This window comes from Alosa alosa, chromosome 12 (genome assembly GCF_017589495.1).
Source record: "Alosa alosa isolate M-15738 ecotype Scorff River chromosome 12, AALO_Geno_1.1, whole genome shotgun sequence".
NCBI lineage: Eukaryota > Metazoa > Chordata > Actinopteri > Clupeiformes > Clupeidae > Alosa > Alosa alosa.
In genome coordinates, this window is record NC_063200.1 from 11,461,257 (window position 1) to 11,479,843 (window position 18,587).

General features: G+C 41.7%; 3 protein-coding genes across 7 annotated transcripts; 1 reads left to right on the plus strand and 2 right to left on the minus strand.

The window, feature by feature from the left end:
* The first annotated feature begins 2,829 nt into the window (after nucleotides 1-2,829).
* LOC125305201 (fructose-1,6-bisphosphatase 1-like) lies at nucleotides 2,830-8,393 on the plus strand. The gene is made up of 7 exons (XM_048259858.1): nucleotides 2,830-3,105; nucleotides 5,310-5,472; nucleotides 5,702-5,794; nucleotides 6,157-6,297; nucleotides 6,640-6,777; nucleotides 7,374-7,493; nucleotides 7,877-8,393. Exons 1-7 carry the CDS (start codon nucleotides 2,936-2,938, stop codon nucleotides 8,063-8,065), a joined length of 1,014 nt encoding a protein of 337 aa, XP_048115815.1. The 5' UTR covers nucleotides 2,830-2,935; the 3' UTR covers nucleotides 8,066-8,393.
* Nucleotides 8,394-9,057: 664 nt separating this feature from the next.
* ctsla (cathepsin La) lies at nucleotides 9,058-16,465 on the minus strand. 5 transcript variants are annotated; one of them, XM_048259079.1, is made up of 8 exons: nucleotides 16,165-16,465; nucleotides 15,179-15,326; nucleotides 14,214-14,336; nucleotides 13,353-13,505; nucleotides 12,765-12,989; nucleotides 11,046-11,214; nucleotides 10,339-10,456; nucleotides 9,058-9,523 (listed from the first exon to the last, which is right to left on the minus strand). In XM_048259079.1, the coding sequence occupies exons 1-8, from the start codon at nucleotides 16,329-16,331 to the stop codon at nucleotides 9,424-9,426; spliced, it is 1,203 nt and encodes a 400-aa protein (XP_048115036.1). In that variant the 5' UTR covers nucleotides 16,332-16,465; the 3' UTR covers nucleotides 9,058-9,423. The 5 variants fall into 5 exon arrangements, with proteins under 5 accessions (XP_048115036.1, XP_048115039.1, XP_048115040.1 ...); XM_048259082.1 differs by lacking the exon at nucleotides 16,165-16,465 and adding an exon at nucleotides 16,092-16,137; XM_048259083.1 differs by lacking the exon at nucleotides 16,165-16,465 and adding an exon at nucleotides 16,081-16,099.
* Nucleotides 16,466-17,677: 1,212 nt separating this feature from the next.
* On the minus strand, nucleotides 17,678-18,271 carry LOC125304835 (golgin subfamily A member 6-like protein 6; the record flags this gene model as incomplete). The annotated part of the gene is made up of 1 exon (XM_048259343.1): nucleotides 17,678-18,271. A coding segment is annotated over exon 1 (594 nt), but the record flags the coding sequence as incomplete, so codon positions are not given.
* Nucleotides 18,272-18,587: the final 316 nt, after the last annotated feature.

The following is an 18,587-nucleotide window of genomic DNA, read 5'->3' on the forward strand; positions in this document are numbered from 1 at the left end:
GGCTGTTTTGCATCCATTACAAACAAACATGCAATGTGAAAGTCTGGGATTGGGGAGAGCACTTAGTATACCTAGTCTAGTGCATAAGCATGAAGTTGAACCTTTAGATGAAAAACACACTTTAATAATAGGCCTACAATAAATAAATAAACCGCTAATGACGTTTACTTTTGACCATCACATTTATCGCCTGTAACTCCGTGATAACAGGAAAGTAGCCTATTTGGCTGAGCAACGGAGGTTAGTTGGCCTATGTTCTATGTTTTGTCCACATGATGTAGGCCTAGCCTATGTCTAATCATTGTTGCACTCGAAGAAAACTGCAATGTTTCATTCGTCCTCCCTTTCAATCGTCCCGAGCGGTCGTTCTCTCTCCAAACTAACTTTAAACTCAAAATGTTGAGTTTAATGTCGACACGTCATGATTTACATTTACATAATATTTCAACTTTATTCTCGAAATGTCGAGTTTAATGTCGACATGGCGAGTTTAATCTCATCATGGCAAAACATATTTTTTTCTTCATGTGTGGCCCTAATACTCCGTCGTATGACTAAACTCTTGCATATGTAGAAGAAGAAACATTCACAAAAATCCATGACATGACTTTCTCTTCTTGATAGCTGTTGAAAACGGCATGATAAATAAATAAATAAATAAATAAATAAATAAATAAATAAATACATTACTTCTGCTTTTCCCAAATACAATGTAGCCTAGGTGTACCTTTCATCAGTCCAGTTGCAATGGATGGACTGTAATGAACTGCCCCACTTGTGATTGTTTAGAGATTTTAAAGGTTTTATAACAATGCTACAAATTTTTTGGCAAGTGCTACAAATCTATTCACCTTTGCAGCGCCAGTAGGCTACTTTCTGTGCGGCCCGCAAACACACATGCCAAACAAGCATACACAAAAGAGTGGGGGATGGAGTAGAAGATGGAGACAAATTGATTAAGTTAATGTGATTTATTTTCGCGGAATGGATGTACAGGACTGAGCGGCAGTCATATTTTGTACCGCTATGCGGTACATCTAGTTGTTATTATTATTACAATAATATACTGTTGCAAATATAAATAGTTTATTTATTTTACATAAGAACAAATACATGTGCATCTTCAGGGTGCTGCAATGGCTGTAAGGTGATACAGTGTTGAATAATTTTATATTTCAGTTGAATTCTATATTTCCATTGTTACTGTATTATGGTGATGATATCTAGTTATTTATTCCCCACATCTTTCATCCATGAACCTCGCACCCCCAAAACTCTTAAACTGATAAGTTTGATTGTGTTCGGGTTGTTAACGATTGCTGTCTGTGACACCCTGTTTGAAGCCATACATGTTGTCATGCTTATCTTAAAGAGTTCAAAGTTCAACATTTGTAGTTTGATATTGTTGTGAAAGCCCTTTGTGCTGTCTAAAGCAACCTTCTCGTCGGGCTTGTGTAAGCAGCCAACACAAAACAGCCCCGGCTGTTTGACGTGTCTTCTGTCATCATGTTCGTCAACACATGGCCTTTGAACTGGACTTTGGCTCTGGGCATCACTGGAGAGCATGATGCCCAGACAGGGCAAGAGAGAGAGAGAGAGAGAGAGAGAGAGATAGAAAGAGAAAAAAGAGATAGAGCATGCAAGAGGGGAAGAGAGATAGAGAGAGAGAGAATATGTGTGTGAGACAAAGAGAGAGAGAGAAAAAAAATGATAGAGAGCATGGAAGAGGGTGAGAGAGATAGAGAGAGGGAAAATATGTGTGTGTGTGTGTGTGTGTGTGTGTGTGTGTGTGTGTGTGTGTGTGTGTGTGTGTGTGTGTGTGTCAGAGAGAGAGAGAGAGAAAGGGAGAGAGATAATATGTGTGAAAGAGAGAGAGAAAGAGAAAAAGGAGAGAGAAAGGGAGAGAGAGAGAGGAGTCTGCAGTAGCAGCTGTAAGACAGAGGTGCAGTACAGCATTGCTATGTGATCAGGCTTGCTGTAATAAATCACTAAATGGATGATGATTAACAAGTCCCAGATGTGCTTTTTAATAGGCGTGCGCCAGTCCCATGAGAGTTGTGCATGTACTGTAGAATAGATTTCCATAGCTGGAAGGGCAATTGCTTCGTCTGCACTGTGTCCTGGCCTACACCAGCTGAATAATGTATTACGTTTATTGATGATGTAATCACTTTTGCTTTGCAACTTCACAAGTAATTTTTTGAACAATTCACACTGAATGCCACAACATTTTTTTTTTTTTTTTTTTTTATTGCCAAATGCAAACATTTTTGTCATTTTTGTCAACCTTTAGTATCACTGGGCTTTATCTGGTAACCTCAGTAACACATTCTGGTTATTCATTTTCATGGAATGCTTTCCTTGCCATTCCCAAAGTCTCTAACTAGCCAGTCGCTCCAGGATTCTGTGATCCTCCGATTTCACAAAATCATGCCAGGTCAACTTCAAGGACTGGCTACAATTGCAATCTCAGGTTGCAATTTTGTGAGGAATATCTTTGATATCAAACTTTGATGATCATGGGTTTTTAGAGTTCCTGCAGCAAAGTCAGTCAGTTTTGGGCATTACAAAGGCATTTCAACAACAGAAGTGTTTCAAACAGTCTGTGCCACTCAGCCTGTGTGTGTGTGTGAGTGTGTGTGTGTGTGTGTGTGTGTGTATGTGTCTGTATCTGTATCTGGACTTCGCCCCACGCTGAGTCAAGCATACGCACATGTACGCAATCCCATCACTCACAACACTTTTACAAGGTGAGCTCTGATTGGCCGTCCTCTCCTCACACCCCCCAGATCCCCTCAAACTCCGAGTTTAAGTTCCTCTCCCCACCTCACAGCTGCCTCCTCTCCTGCCTCTCTGTGTGAGTGACACACACATACACACACACACTCACACACTGGCCTCTTTCTCTGGGACTTGACAGCAGTATAGCATCATCATGTCTGACCGGGGCTCATTCGACACCAACGTGATCACCCTCACCAGGTTCGTCCTGCAGGAGGGCCGCAAGGCCCAGGGGACCGGAGAGCTGACCACCCTGCTCAACTCCATGTGCACGGCCATCAAAGCCATCTCTACAGCCGTGCGTAAGGCTGGGATCGCCAACCTGTGAGTACCGCTCTCCTATCAGATGCTACACTAGCCGACTGATCTGTCAGCGCTATTGGAGGGTACTGAGTGTTCTTGTGATGGCCCTCTCTCTCATTGTGCATCTCCGCAGACATATTTCTGCATTACCAACACTATCCTGCACTTTCTATTTATTTTATATGTATCTGTGAGTACTTCTCACCTATCAGACACTACACCAGCCGATGATGACACAGTTTAGAAATGGAAAAGGGACTCTCTGAAGAACTCCTTGTTGGGTTTAAGAAAACAAGAGGAGACTTTCATGATCATGTATTATGATTTGAAACTAGGTCATATGTTAACGGATGTGTAATTAGATCATGTTTGAATGGGTTTGAAACCATTGATGAAGAAAGTGTGAGTAATGTTGTAATGTGTTGATATGCGCATGGTTTCATAGCCTGCCATATCTGTTATCTTCAGAGAGGGAGTTAGAATATAATTATATTTTAACACTAGCAGAAAACACAGTTTGGGAAAGGAATGCGGACTCTATCAATGTGTCATTAAGGCTACAGCAATACCACCCTATTGGAGCCAAGTGGAACCATGTTTAGATCACACCAAGGTCCATATAGTCCTGTTTATCAGTGCAAAGCAGAGACATTTGACCCCAGATAGTCACTGAGTTAATTAGTAATTGATTAGGAAATAGCCCAACTCAAAGCAAGCTGTGGGCTGTAAACTCTCTGTCTTTCTCCTTGGCTTTGACCTGGACCTAAAGACGGTTAAGAAAAACTGATTATCACCATAGATTCTATAGGATTATGGAATACTTGTTGCTATCTCTGCATGGAGACATTCTAGACTAGACTTTGAAATGTTGCCTTAAATCAAATATAATGTATATAATAGTATATAATGTAGATATAATGTAAAAATTGTAGGCATTTGATGCATGCTGGTGCCTTTCATCAGTCAAAGGGTCAAGACTCACAGGCCTGTGAATGTCTGAAGTTATTGCTATAATACATTTAAAATAATAATTAAAAAAATGAAGTTATTGTTATAATCTTACATGATATTAGGCTCTCCAACATAGTTATTTATGGTCAAACCTTTGCAGTTTTTTGTTTAATGCAGAAACAATCATTAAGAACATACTGGGGGTTCAATGTCCGGTTGTGATAAGTACACTACAGCACACTATGGCACTCCACATCTGTCCCTGCTGCCTTATTCATTACACCGCGTTAAAGGGACACAGTGTCCGGTCCTGAGAAAATCCCATGCATAAAGCATATCATAGGCTAGTGACTCTTTCATAGGCCAGCTAAGGACAAATATGCATGCACACACACACACACACACACACAGACACAGACACACAGGACACAGTACGCACGCACACACAAACACACACACACAGGACACAGTACACACACACACGCACACACACACACACACACACACACACACACACACACACACACACACACACACAATTTCATTCACTCAGATAAAGCTGCTACAACATCAGCACAGCACTCACAACATTAGCACTTATGTAATCACTCTTATTTATTATGTGTTGCTGCAAGAGGAGCCGAAACACGACATTCTTATACGTGTATAAAGGTGATAACACTAAATTAATCTCAAATCTCTGTTAGAGCTGCGTTCTGATTAAGATTTATTCCAGGTAGAGGCCAGGTTGTTCTTTATCACTGCTGCTATGGATTCCCTCTACTGTGATAGATTCAGCTCTCAGTGTGTGTCCATAGTGAGACGATGCAAAGTTTAAAGTTCAGAAAAATGCAACAACAAAAGTGAGAAATAAAGAAATGACTGGAGTTACAGAAGGGCCCTTTAAAACTCATGACTGCAACCTGATTATTTTTGTTGAATTCAGCCAATGCTCCCTTATTGAAATGATAGCTTATAGCATTCCTGTATAATTCTCCCTTATTGACATGATAGCTAATAGCATTCCTGTATAATTCTCCCTTATCGACATGATAACCATATTTGCTGTCTACATCTGACCTGTCTAACCTTAGACAGCTTTCTGCAGCTATGGCATTATCATTTCAACATACAGGGAGAGCTATGTTTTTAGACCATCTGACCTGTCGAACCTTAGACAGCTTTCTGCAGCTATGGCATTATCATTTCAACATACAGGGAGAGCCATGTTTTTAGACCACCTCACCTGTCTAACCTTAGACAACTTTCTGCAGCTACGGCATTGCAGGGAGCACCAATGTGACCGGAGACCAGGTGAAGAAGCTGGACATCCTGTCCAACGACCTCGTCATCAACATGATCAAGTCGTCCTTCACCTCCTGCGTGCTGGTGTCGGAGGAGGACGACCACGCCCTCATCGTGGACCCGGACTCTCGGGTGAGTGTGGAGACTACTGCTGGACGTTTTCAGAAATGAGGCAGAAACACTGACCTGTCGTACGCCATCCGTCAGTACGCTGAGAAGAACTTCTTGTTTGAACAGATGGGCTTGTTGCTGGGCCATTGTATCTAAAATATTCACAATGCTAAAATGGATCAATGGGTGACTCAATCAATCACTTTAATTTCTATGAAGAAATAAGAATACTAACATTTGTCTCCTTTAGGGGAAATATATCGTTTGCTTTGATCCACTGGATGGGTCCTCAAATATTGACTGTCTTGCATCAATTGGAACCATATTTGCTGTCTACAGAAAGGTAAGAGTCGAGGTTACTGAGAAGGTCATACATACACACACACGCATACACCAGTGGTAAGCCTCTAGCCCTAGGAGTCCAATCGCAGATACGTAAATAGAATGTTTCTAACCAAAGGTTCCATTTGATGACGTAACAATGAACATAAACAACTCTTTTAAATGACGGACAGTGTAAATTCAGGAATGACTGAAAAAGGAAGGCCTCAATACTAGAAAAATGTATTCCTGGGAGGTGAGGAGGAAGAACATGATGATGATGATGATGATGATGAAGATGATGATGATGATGATGATTATGACGATGATGATAATGATGATGATGATGATAATAATGATGAAGATGTGTGCCGTTTGTTGCAGATGACAGATGATGAGCCTTGTGAGAAGGATGCACTGCAGTCTGGCCGACACATAGTGGCTGCAGGCTACGCCCTGTACGGAAGCGCCACCATGTTGGTGCTCTCCACCGGTCAAGGGGTCAACTGCTTCATGCTGGACCCGGTAAGCACCTGATGATTATAAATCTATTTATTTACACAGCAAAGAAAAGAACAAAGTGGTTTACGAAATGTTTTGTTCTTATACCTCTGCCTAGTATGACCATTTTTTGTTTTTGTCAACTCCTAACTGCCTCAATTGTAAAGCTCTTTGGGTCAACTGCTGTTATTTTTAAATGTGCTATATAAAGGTGTCCTGACTTTACTATAAAAGTGATTTGACTTGACTTGTCTTAACTTGACAAAAGGCAAAAAAACACAATAAAACCACTATCAGAGGCATTATGCATCATGCAGTATATTCAGGTTTGTGTGGCTAACTAATTTGTCCCTGGTGTTTGTGCAGGCTATTGGGGAGTTCATCCTGGTGGACCGTGATGTAAAGATTAAGAAGAAAGGGAAGATCTACAGTTTGAACGAGGGCTACGCCCAGCACTTCTATCCTGACGTCACAGATTACCTCCAGAAGAAGAAGTTCCCTGAGGTGAGCCTTTCACATCTTTCACAGAGCATTCAGGGATACACACCAACACAGTATCACACACACACACACACACACACACACGTAATTAACAACAAACATTATGCAGAGGGGCATATTCTGAGCATAGAAATCTCACTTATGTGGCGACCCTTGAGTTAGCGTTATTTCTTAATATCACATTATTTGAAAATGCCATAGATATGAGTTGCTCATAAATAAATACATACCTTAAAAAGTGTCAAAATTTCACAGTGCTTCATGAATTCAAAATCAGTTGACCATGAAAGAAGTGAATACATTTGCTAACATAATTGTATATCAGCCATAAGTTCATTAAAATGAAACCTTTTATACATAGAAAGCACGCATGTGAGTCTTTTTGTTGTTATTTATTTGTGTACCATACAATTTACAGTGTTCATGTCATTTTTGCTTATGTACATTTAGTTTATTTCTTTATTCTTAGAATAAAAGCCTTCTTTGTGTAGTAATTCCATAAACACATTCATCATGACCTGTTCCATATGTGTACAATGCATAGCCTTTCTGCCTCAGACCCCTGGGGGTGACTTGCTGTTGCGCTTGCTCTCTTGCAGGACGGTAGTGCCCCCTATGGCGGGCGATATGTGGGCTCCATGGTGGCAGACGTGCACAGAACTCTGGTGTATGGGGGGATCTTCCTGTACCCCGCCAACGTCAAGAGCCCCAAGGGCAAGGTGAGCGAAACCAGAGGGGCTGATGGGAGTTCAAAGTTCAAATTCATAGAGTGCAAAAAAAACACCTAAGTGAAGGTATACAGTATGAACGAGTCTTCAGATTGTGCTGGCAAACGTTGTAGCAAGGTTTTATTAACTGCCAGCTACTAAGTCGATGAGCCACTTTTTCACTGTTCTTTGTTTAGAATGTGCTATACCCTTAGGGTGCACTGTCCAGCAATGGGAACTGAAATGTAATGATCCCTCTTAGATTAATTGATCATCAACATCCCAAAAATGATACTTTTGCATGTGATTTTCATGATGCAATTCAAAAGGAAGTATATAACCGGTTGAGTGGTGCTGATGAGAGATACTGTATGCTTGTCTCTGATTGGCTGCAGCTAAGGCTTCTGTACGAGTGCAACCCCATGGCGTACATCATGGAGCAGGCAGGCGGCATGGCAACCACGGGCAGCATGGACGTCCTGGACATCCAACCAGAGTCCATTCACCAGCGCTGCCCCGTGGTGCTGGGCTCTCCCGATGACGTGAAGGAGTACATCGCCATCTACAAGAAACATCACAAGTGAGGCCCCAGAGAGACCTCTCTCCAGTCCAAAACCCCACACTGGCGTACACACACAGACACACACACACACACACACAGTCATAGGCAGACAAAACACCATGCGAGATCAGACAGATAAGTGCTGTGTAGTGGGACGTGTGCTGACAGACTGTGTGAGGTCACTTCGTGGCTCTTAAATGTCAGCAAGTTGGTCACCAAGGGTTCTATGAGCACTTGAATGGCCTTGGTGGCCGAACACAACACCACCAAACTGTTTTTGTCTTCATTTGCCTCTTACTGTCCTCTCGAAATGAAAGATAGATTTTTTAAAATAAAACCTGTAAAAGAAATCAAGTGTGTTCAGTGTTCATTTGTGGTGTGCTGCTGCTACTGCCCATGATGTCCACCAGATGGTGCTATTCTCACTTCTTGCTCAGGGCCATATACAGTGCATCTCTAAAAATGGCTCTGTTGTTGCTCCCATTCCACCATTTCATCTCATTAAAAGACCTTGAGATTAAAGTAGTATTTCACAATCATAATTTTTTTATCCTTCTGCCTGTAAGGATATGCCCTGATTGCTTTCTTGTTGTTGGGGTGGTAATACTGTCATAACATTATAAATTGCTGCTACATATCTGGTGAATCGCCCAAAGCTTACAGTTAAGAAAAGTTTTGCAATCATTCTGTTATTCTAGTAACTCTATTTAAGAAACTCATCTGAGGTCTCAGAGGGGAAGCACTGGCATAAACCCCCATAAATCTGTCTCTGAGTGAGCGCAAGTTACTTTTTAAATACGTTATCTATAAAGCCAAGGTCCCCACAGAAGGACTGACTGACCCCAGATGCCTCAGCCACCTCCACCAATAACACTATTAAAGAACAGAGAGAATGTCCTGGATTATATCAGCAGGTTTCCTTAAATAAAGGACACACACTCTCACACACACACACTGGCCAGGCTGGGCAGACAGAATGGTAAGTGGGATGAAGGATAAAGATGAGATGTTGACCACCTTTTAAAACTTTTTAATGGACAGAAAAACACAAATAGCTAAAAGATGTTTGTACAACAGACACACTAAGCTACAACAGAATACTAACATACTCATACATCAAGTCAACATGCTTGATTATTATAAGCCGCACTTTAGTTTAAATATATAACTATGAAGCATGCAGAAAAGTACACAAGTAAAAAGCAGGTTTTATACAGAAATAGTTAATTCCTTGTAAAAGTGTTTTAATAATTAAACAACTGGAACCCTCCGAACGCCATGCCACTGTGCCGAACGCCATGCCACTGTTCAGGCGGTTCTCCTCTTGGTCCCTTGGTTAGATTGGACCCAAACCAGCGATGGCGGATCTGCCTGGCGATGTCACACCATAGGGTAGCTGGCTGCGGTGGCGATGCCGCAGTGGTTGTGCCGGTCCTTGGCCATGTGGATGTACCCTTTCATGCCCCACTTCACACCCCAGCTGAAACACACACACACACACACACACACACACAGACACACACACACACGTGAACCTCCATGAACGTCCATAAAGTTAGAACTAAAATGTCCATAAAGTTAACACTAAACTGTAGCCTTTCATCCTCCACTTCTCACCCCAGCTGAAACACACACACGAACCTCCATGAACGTTGTAATAATCATCGCCTCAAAATAAATGATGACTGAATTCATCTGTATGAGATTTAGTAGTAAACAGGTCAATAAATAAATCACATCTATAGGTCCATCTTTTCACAATTTTGCCTGGAGCTTCCCTTAGGCAAGTGTTATATTAAGGCCGGCCCTACCCTGTGCATTGACGCGGGACTGCACATTGTAAGAGACATTGTAATCAGAGGATGTACACTCCACTTTGTGCCAGCATCCATGTTTCCAATTTGGTGTGAACATCCAAGCTGCAAGTGCACCCATGATGGAATGACTCCAGGCAGGCCAGAGAATATAATGTGTGTGTGGAGTTGGCATCTGTGCACGTCCACACGTGAGTATGATCGAGGCCTTAGTAGATCTGTCCTCACAGCTTTCCTTGTACATCTACATGTATTCATTTAGCCAATATTTTTATACAAAGCGATTTAGAAACAAGAGGAATAGCATTTAAGCTACAATGCGGAGGAGACTGAAGGTAGAAATGGCCAATCATAATGTATACTGGCCAATCATAATGTATACATGGCCAGTCATAATGTATACTGGCCAATCATAATGTATACATCAGTCAATACATTGCAAAAGGAGGAGAGCGATTGTAGGTTCATTCTGGTGCCTCACCTGTTCTTGACGATCCAGTACTTCGTGTTGGCGTCCTCGTCGTCATCGTAGCCGTAGCCCACCACCAGCATGCCATGGTCCAGCTCCTCACTGCTGCAGGCCTTCTCATAGTAGATCCCTGAGCACACGGCACACACAACACATGGCACGGGGCATTCAGCACCAGAGATTCAGCTCTCCCCACAATAAACACATCCAGCTATATTATGGGTGCTATAACACTACTGTATACCAGAATAAACACATCCAGCTATATTATGGGTGCTACATAACACTATATATGAAAATGATGAAAACATGCACAACAAAACAATGTCCACGCCAATATGTATGTAGTATAAAGTCTAAGGTATAGCCTTAAAGGAGATAGATAACTTACTTCTCCCATTTCAATATTTGAACATATTCCCAAAGCTAGCTGAGTGAATTACAGTTTATGGTACTTCTTACACTTCAATAACACATGTAATATGCAGTATATTCTTATTAAACATCACCGGCCATAAAGTTAAAGCTTGTCACTTATCAGAGTTTCAATATTTATAAAGTTGTAAAGTTCAGACTTGTAGATTGAAAATCTGTCACAAAAGACAGCCTGAAATCTTTTAAGCCTCAGTAACACTGACTGGCTTGTATGATGAATATTTTCTCAGCCATTTTGGGACAAAAATGGCTCATCCAAATGAGTTACGTGAGTAAGCGCTCACCGGACTGGTAGAACTGGAAGGACTCGTGGCTGGCGTCGATAGCCACGGACACGGGTCCCACTGCGGCCACTGCCTTCATCAGGCCGTGCTCCCTACCGCTCGCTATGTCCACGAAGCCCGTGTCGTTGGCAGAGTTGTAGTCTGGGTCATAGTGGCAGGGCTGGTCATCCTGCCAGAGAAATACTGGACATTAGCGCGCCTGGCATTATTGCTGTGCAGGTGAACTGGCCAACTGCAAAACAGCCTACTAAAAAAATATCAGATTCTACTTTGAATATCGTTATTGGTGTTATTATATTGCTACAGACTATATATATATATATATATTATTTTTTTTACTAATTTAAAACAACCGGATATGTCTGAAGCCTTTGCAACTATGGGGCCACCATCAGTGACCTACAACTATCCCCAGACAGTAAACACATCCAGCTATATTAGGGTGCTAATCCCCACACATTCTGATGTAGGTTTCCCCTGGTCTGATGCATCACCCATTCCCTTACTCTGCCCAGGTAGGGATACAGTTAGAGACTTTCTAATGAGGAGACACAACACTCAAAGAATCCTTCATAGAAATGTATGGGGTTCGTAATGCCAACATGGCAGTTGTTTACACACATTCCGCCCCTTCCTGTAGCCTAATGTAAGTAACCAAACACATTTTTATATCACATTATCTTATTTTAGGGATTTACGGGGACATACTTATATCGTTCAATCCAGATTTAAGCAAAGATTCGCCTGATGTACTTTTCTATGTCCTATGACCTCCCTTACGTTTGCCTCCCCATTCACTGGAATAGGAAAATAGCTGCCCCATAAATGACCAAAGTGTGTTACCAAGATGGCCGCCAAGTGGGGGGACTTGCCTAAAAGGACTTTGATACAGTTTGGGTCGGGTTACCCCTGTAGAGTGGGCTACCACTCCTGGCCCAAATAGGTCACTTGTGGGACTTGAATTTCTATGACACACAATGCGGCAGGGAATGCACTGCATTGATACAGTCACACACACAAACTAATGCTAATTCATTTACGTGGCTAAGTCATTTTGCTAATTTAATACCATGCATGCGCATGACCTTACATGCAAACATGGTTCAGTGCACAGAGCAAGTTCTCAGTGATTAAAGTCACACCATTTCCATGACAACAAACTGTCATTTTATTTAAAGTACATTGCCACCATGCTGCTCTGAACGATTAAAAAGCGCTACTAATTATGCAACTGATTTATGCTTGACTGCACCCTGCAACATGTCAATAAATAAATACATATTGATATCACCGCCTGTTCTCACTGCACGGTTTCTGCCATGCATAAGTCTGTTCATAGTGTGCCCTGCAGTTTCAAATTAGAACCCATTAACTAGTTTGTCCTCTGTCCTTCACCTATCCCCACCATTAGAACCCATAGAGTAGTCTGTCCTCTATCCTTAGATTAGAACCCATTAACTAGTCTGTCCCCTATCCTTAGATTAGAACCCATTAACTAGTCTGTCCTCTGTCCTTCACCTATCCCCATCATTAGAACCCAGACTAGTATGTCCTCTATCCTTAGATTAGAACCCATTAACTAGTCTGTCCTCTATCCTTCCTCTTCCCCATTTTGAGGCCTTGCGGTGCCTAGGTGGGGATAGGCCTGTTCAGAGTTCAGCCCACTGTAATTTCCCTCTGCTAAATGGATCCTTGAATCCTCCACCACTGTGACCTTACGGTGCCTAGGTAGGGGTAGGACGCCTCAGAGTCCAGGCCTCGGTTGTCCTTGATGTACTGGAAGGCCTGGTCCATCAGGCCTCCGTGGCAGCCCTGGTTCCCCTCGGGCCGGGAGCAGTCCACCAGCTGCTGCTCGCTCAGGGGCACCAGCCGGCCCGTCTTCCTGAACTGCTGCCCCTCCAGCGCCCCCGTAGTGCTGAACGCCCAGCAGGACCCGCACTCGCCCTGAGGAGACACACAGATGGATGGATAGATAGATAGATAGATAGATGGATAGATAGATAGATAGATGGATAGATGGATAGATAGATAAATAGATAGATAAATAGATGGATAGATAGATGGATAGATAGATGATATCATCTTTAGCTGTCCTGTGACAGAAATTATATCATCTTTAGCTGTTCTGTGACGTGAGTGATATAGTCTTTAGCTGTGCTTTGACTGGAGTGATATCATCTTTAGCTGGTCTGTGATGGAAGTGATATCATCTTTAGCTGTCCTGTGACCGGAGGGATGTAGTCTTCAGCTGGTCTGGGTCTGGGCTGGCCTGTAACTAGTCTGACACTTCCCTTCTCTGATGCTCACCTGGTCTTTGACTGGAGTCACATAGCCCTTCTCTCTCCAGTCCACCTCCTTAGGCACCAGAAGGAAATTGGGCTCCATGAACAGTGACCCTCTGACTGTCCTATCGGACCTGCGCTTATAGCCATTCATCACTTGTCTGAACTCCTCGTGTGTCTGTGGGGCAAAGGTGGGAAAGCAACAGATGTACAAATGACTAGTAATGGCATCATCACATAGTACATTTTACTCTCCATCCAAAGTGACTTACATATGTGTGTATACTACAAGGGACTACATTGTCCCTGGAGCAACTTGGGGGTAAGTGCTTTGCTCAAGGGCACAACGGTGGAAGTCAGAAACTGAGCCCACAACTTTTTCAGGCTATTACATACTAGCCCAGTTACTTAACCACTATGCTACCCATGCCCCATAGTAGCCAAGTTTAGAACACTCATCACAACATCTCATACATGCTTGGTGTCCGTGTGCAAAGCATTTACATTTACATGTATTCATTTGGCAGACACGTTTATCCAAAGCGACTTACAGCAACGGGATAACATTTAAGCTATTAACATTTCACATTTTAACATTTAAACTAAAGACGGTTGTAGCATTAGAATAACATTTGAGCTATTATCATTTAAGCATTTCTGCACGCATGCATTTGTTGCATTGTTTGCATTGTTTGTCATGAAGCTGATGCTAGATGACCAGAGGGACTTGCTGCGGGCTAACTACGGGGACAGTCCCCCTGGAGGCTCTTGCTCAGGGGCACGATAGTGGTACCTCCTGGGACTGAACTAACAGGCTTTTAGTGCATCACTTGGTCTAGTGGTCAGGGATCTGGCCTTCCATCAAGACCACGTAAAAGACTCTTACCATGTCACCAAAATGGTTCATGCCCAGACGGTAGCTGTGCTTGCCCATAGAGTGCTCCAGGTTGTGCAACTCAATCTTCTTCAAGTTCTTCTCCCACACGATCCTTCTCCAGCCTTCCTCTTTCTGATGAGTTCAAACACAGGTGGAAATCACATCAAAATGAGCCAGAACTGCTAATATGCACTGTATCTTTTTACCTGGAGTTTATTCGCAATAAAGTTATATAAGTTTATATATATATATATATATATATATATATATATATATATATATATATATATATATATATGTATTAGTGTGTGTGAAAACATTTTCACTGAATCTACTTTCATGTTGACAACTGAGAAACTGAGAAAACTGAGACAAGAGAAATGTCTATACAAGTACTGTAGTAACAATTTCCACTCATACTTCATGGACAAAATGGTCTAGTCAGCTGAGTTATCAATCAAATCATTGCAAATGTTTGGCTGAACCACAGACCCATACTGATCTAAACAATACAACAACATAGTCTGTAATTGGAATTAACCAATGAATGTGTCATATAATGTCGATAACCTGGCAACCAATCATTCTGATGATTTAAATTTCAACTGACCTTTTCCTTAATCAAGTGTTGTTAATCGCCTCTGTCCATGTTACATTGATTCCATCAGTGAAAAAGGCTACACTTGAAACTATAGGCTAATTTGTCATCTTCCTAAAAATAATGGCACAGGTAATTTTTTGACAAAATTATTTTTTGCCTAAATCATTTAATGTTTGGTTAACTTTTTTATGTTTGGTGTAAAACCTGAAAACACGACTTATGCAATTGTTTTAGGAAGGTGAGGAAGTAGCCTATGCCTTGGAATTGGAAATGAAAAAGAGGGTACTATGAACAGATGAAAGGATTTGCCTTGTTCGTAAAAGGACAGCCTAAAGTGACACGTAGATTTTTGTCCAGTGATGATGCTACTCACCGGGTGGTAATCTTTGCTGTGCCAGTTCTTCCACAGGCGCCACTGCTCGTCTAGTTGAGCGTCGAGTTGAGCGTTTGACTCGGGGTCGGCCAACACACCACTGGCACACAGTGTCAGAAGCAGGAGATACATCATAGTGACCGCGCAACTACAGGACGAATAAAAAAAACTCTGTTAGTGGCATTTCATTAATCAGTAGGCCTAATGTTAAGTCTATAGGCACATCTCCGCACCATATAAGTCAATAAATAGTTCACGAGACAGACTCTCAGACGGCGGAAGGAAAAAATTTAGAACAAAACACAGAGGAAAACATGGATGATCACCAACAGCTACTCTTCTGAAGTAGGCTACACAAAAAGACTACCATGTGACTACACTAATCGGACATGAACCGTGTGGGCTCAGTCACGAGTTAAGGGATTGCCCTGCACTGGAGCCATTAGTTTGTCCCTTAAGACATAAACCAACCCAGCAGGAACTCAGAAAAAAGTGAGCGCTAGACACAATAACCTACGTCCATACAGGTGCCATCCTGTCATTCAAAGACCATCATCATTCTAGCGTAGGGTATTAAATAGCCTAATAACGCTGTCTGCCGTCTATACCTGACTCGGACATTTTTCTAAATGCGCATTGCGCAATCGACGTAGGCTACAGTTAATCAAATGAAAATATAAAAGACATATTGTTAATTTTAGGATGGATGGAAAGGGTGCTTAACATAGCCTATAAAATTGGTAGCCAAACTTGGCGCGTCTATAGCCTACCGACAGAAGAGTTTAAACCGTCCCTAATTTACAACCTTGTGCCTAGATCTTCATTTTTCAAGAATGTTCAGTAAATTCGTGTTTAGGCAAAACTCTTGAACACAACTAGCATAGTAGGCTATATTAACATACAACAAACAAACCGAATAGATTGTGCCTAGTTTGTTCCTCTTTAAAGCAAGGTTTGCTAAATGTTCATCGAATATTGTCACTTACCTCAACTTTATAGAGCTCACTTCAGCAGCTGTGGTCGCTGATTGGTTTATAGAAACATAACCCGCCTCCAGTAAACAGATCTTCAGTGGTATCCTTGTGTTAGTTGTTGACCACAGGTTACACACAGATCCAACAGGATGCTTGGGGACGCGTTGCATGTGAAACATATGGAAAGAGTCGCACTGTACCGAAAGCAGAACCCAGCTATTTTTGTTAAACACAAGCGCGTTATCAGCCTATTACTTTCACTACATGTGATGGACAGAAATGCTGTAGGCTAGTTGTGTAAATGGAGACATTGCATCCCATGTAAAAGCATGGCATGCACTCCCAGTCATCGAATGCACAACTCCAGTTGTCAGTTCATCGTGGCCATGTCTATCAGGTTTCTTTCTGTGAAATAAAAAACGGAATCAGTAATAAAAACTAAACACAACTGCATAGCAGTGTGTAATATAACCGCAGCAAAAATCTGATGCTTTTCTCGGACGTGTGCGCACTATAGTGCGCGGCTGTGAGCTGAAATGATGGCACATAACAAACTCCAAGAACTTTATTATCTCTATATATTACTCCCATTGGAACCAATTAATAGGCTCCCTTGCAGTATATATATATATATTTTTTTTTTTTTTTTTAACTCCAATATATATATATATATATATTAGGGTGAACAGCTTAGCAATCAGACGTGTTAACAGGAGGAACAAAGTTGAGTTGAATTTAGAATACCAATTTAATGCTTTTCAGAACACTGTGAAGAAGTGACATAACATAGCTTAAGAATATTGTGTCAGAAATGCACTTTGCATATTGATTGTGGAAGACAAGCGATACTGACTAAAATGTTTGTAATTTTCATTGTTTCTGTTTCGCATGTTCAGGTGCAGCTGATATCTTATTCTGTCAACAATTTCACCCCACAATTTATGTACTTAATATTTGTAAAAAAAAAAAAATAGTCAGGCCTTTGAATGCTTGTATTTAATGAAAATATTTTAGAAATTTGAAAAAGAAAATATGACTTGTCCATTTCTTCAGCTTAGCTGATTTCTTCTTTTTTAATTTTCTCACTATCCATCATTTTTCTTTCTTCTTAACCTCTTCTCTTCATCCCTTCTTCATTTTCTTACTCTTGAATTTCTCCCTTCTTTCTCTCTTCTGCTATTTGTGCCTGTCTCCTGCGTGCCTCCAAGATCATCTCCTTCTCCTCCTCGTCCATCCATGGATCGTCTGAGTCCGTGTCGCTCTCTGTGTCGTTGTCCTCAGACCACTTCTGGGCCATCTCTTCAGCCACTTTCCTGAATTCCTCCCTCTCTCTCTCTTTTCTTAGTTCCTCCTCTTCCATCTTTTTCTTTTTTCTTTCTTCATCCTCAGCTCTTGCCTTCATCTCATTCATTATTTTCTCCTGAGCTCTCGCCTTTTCTTCCATTTCTGTCCTCCTTCTTTCCTCCTCTCTCAACTTTGCCATTAATTCATCTTCTCTTTCTTTTTCTACTTGTACCATCTCTCTCTTCAGACTTTCTTCCTCTTCAGCTTTTTTCTCCATCTCCTCCATCACTCTTTCCTTCTCTCTCAGTTTTGGCATTACTTCATTTCTTTTTCTCTCGTCTGCTATTTGTGCCTGTCTCCTGCGTGCCTCCAAGATCATCTCCTTCTCCTCCTCGTCCATCCATGGATCGTCTGAGTCCGTGTCGCTCTCTGTATCGTTGTCCTCAGACCACTTCTGGGCCATCTCTTCAGCCACTTTTCTGAATTCCTCCCTTTCTCTCTGTTTTCTTAGTTCCTCCTCTTCCATCCTTTTATTTTTTCTTTCTTCATCCTCAGCTCTTGCCTTCATCTCATTCATTATTTTCTGTTGCTCTCTCACTTTTTCTTCCCTCTCTTTTATCAGTCTTTCTTCCTCTTTAGCTGTTCTCCTCATCTCCTCCATCACTCTTTCCTGCTCTTTCAGTCTTGCCTTTTCTTTAGCTTTGGCTTTCAATTCTTCCAGTTCTTTCTCTTTTCTCATTTCCTCTTCCATCTCTCTCTGTTTTCGTTCCTCCTCCTTGACTTGTCTCTCCATCTCTAGCTGCATTCTCTCCTGCTTCTTCTCTTTCTCTATCATGTTTTTAATTTGTTTTTCCTCCTCCTTGACTTGTCTCTCCATCTCTAGCTGCATTCTCTCCTGCTCCTTCTCTATCATGTTTTTAATTTGTTTTTCCTCCTCCTTGACTTGTCTCTCCATCTCTAGCTGCATTCTCTCCTGCTCCTTCTCTTTCTCTATCATGTTTTTAATTTGTTTTTCCTCCTCCTTGACTTGTCTCTCCATCTCTAGCTGCATTCTCTCCTGCTCCTTCTCTTTCTCTATCATGTTTTTAATTTGTTTTTCCTCCTCCTTGACTTGTCTCTCCATCTCTAGCTGCATTCTCTCCTGCTCCTTC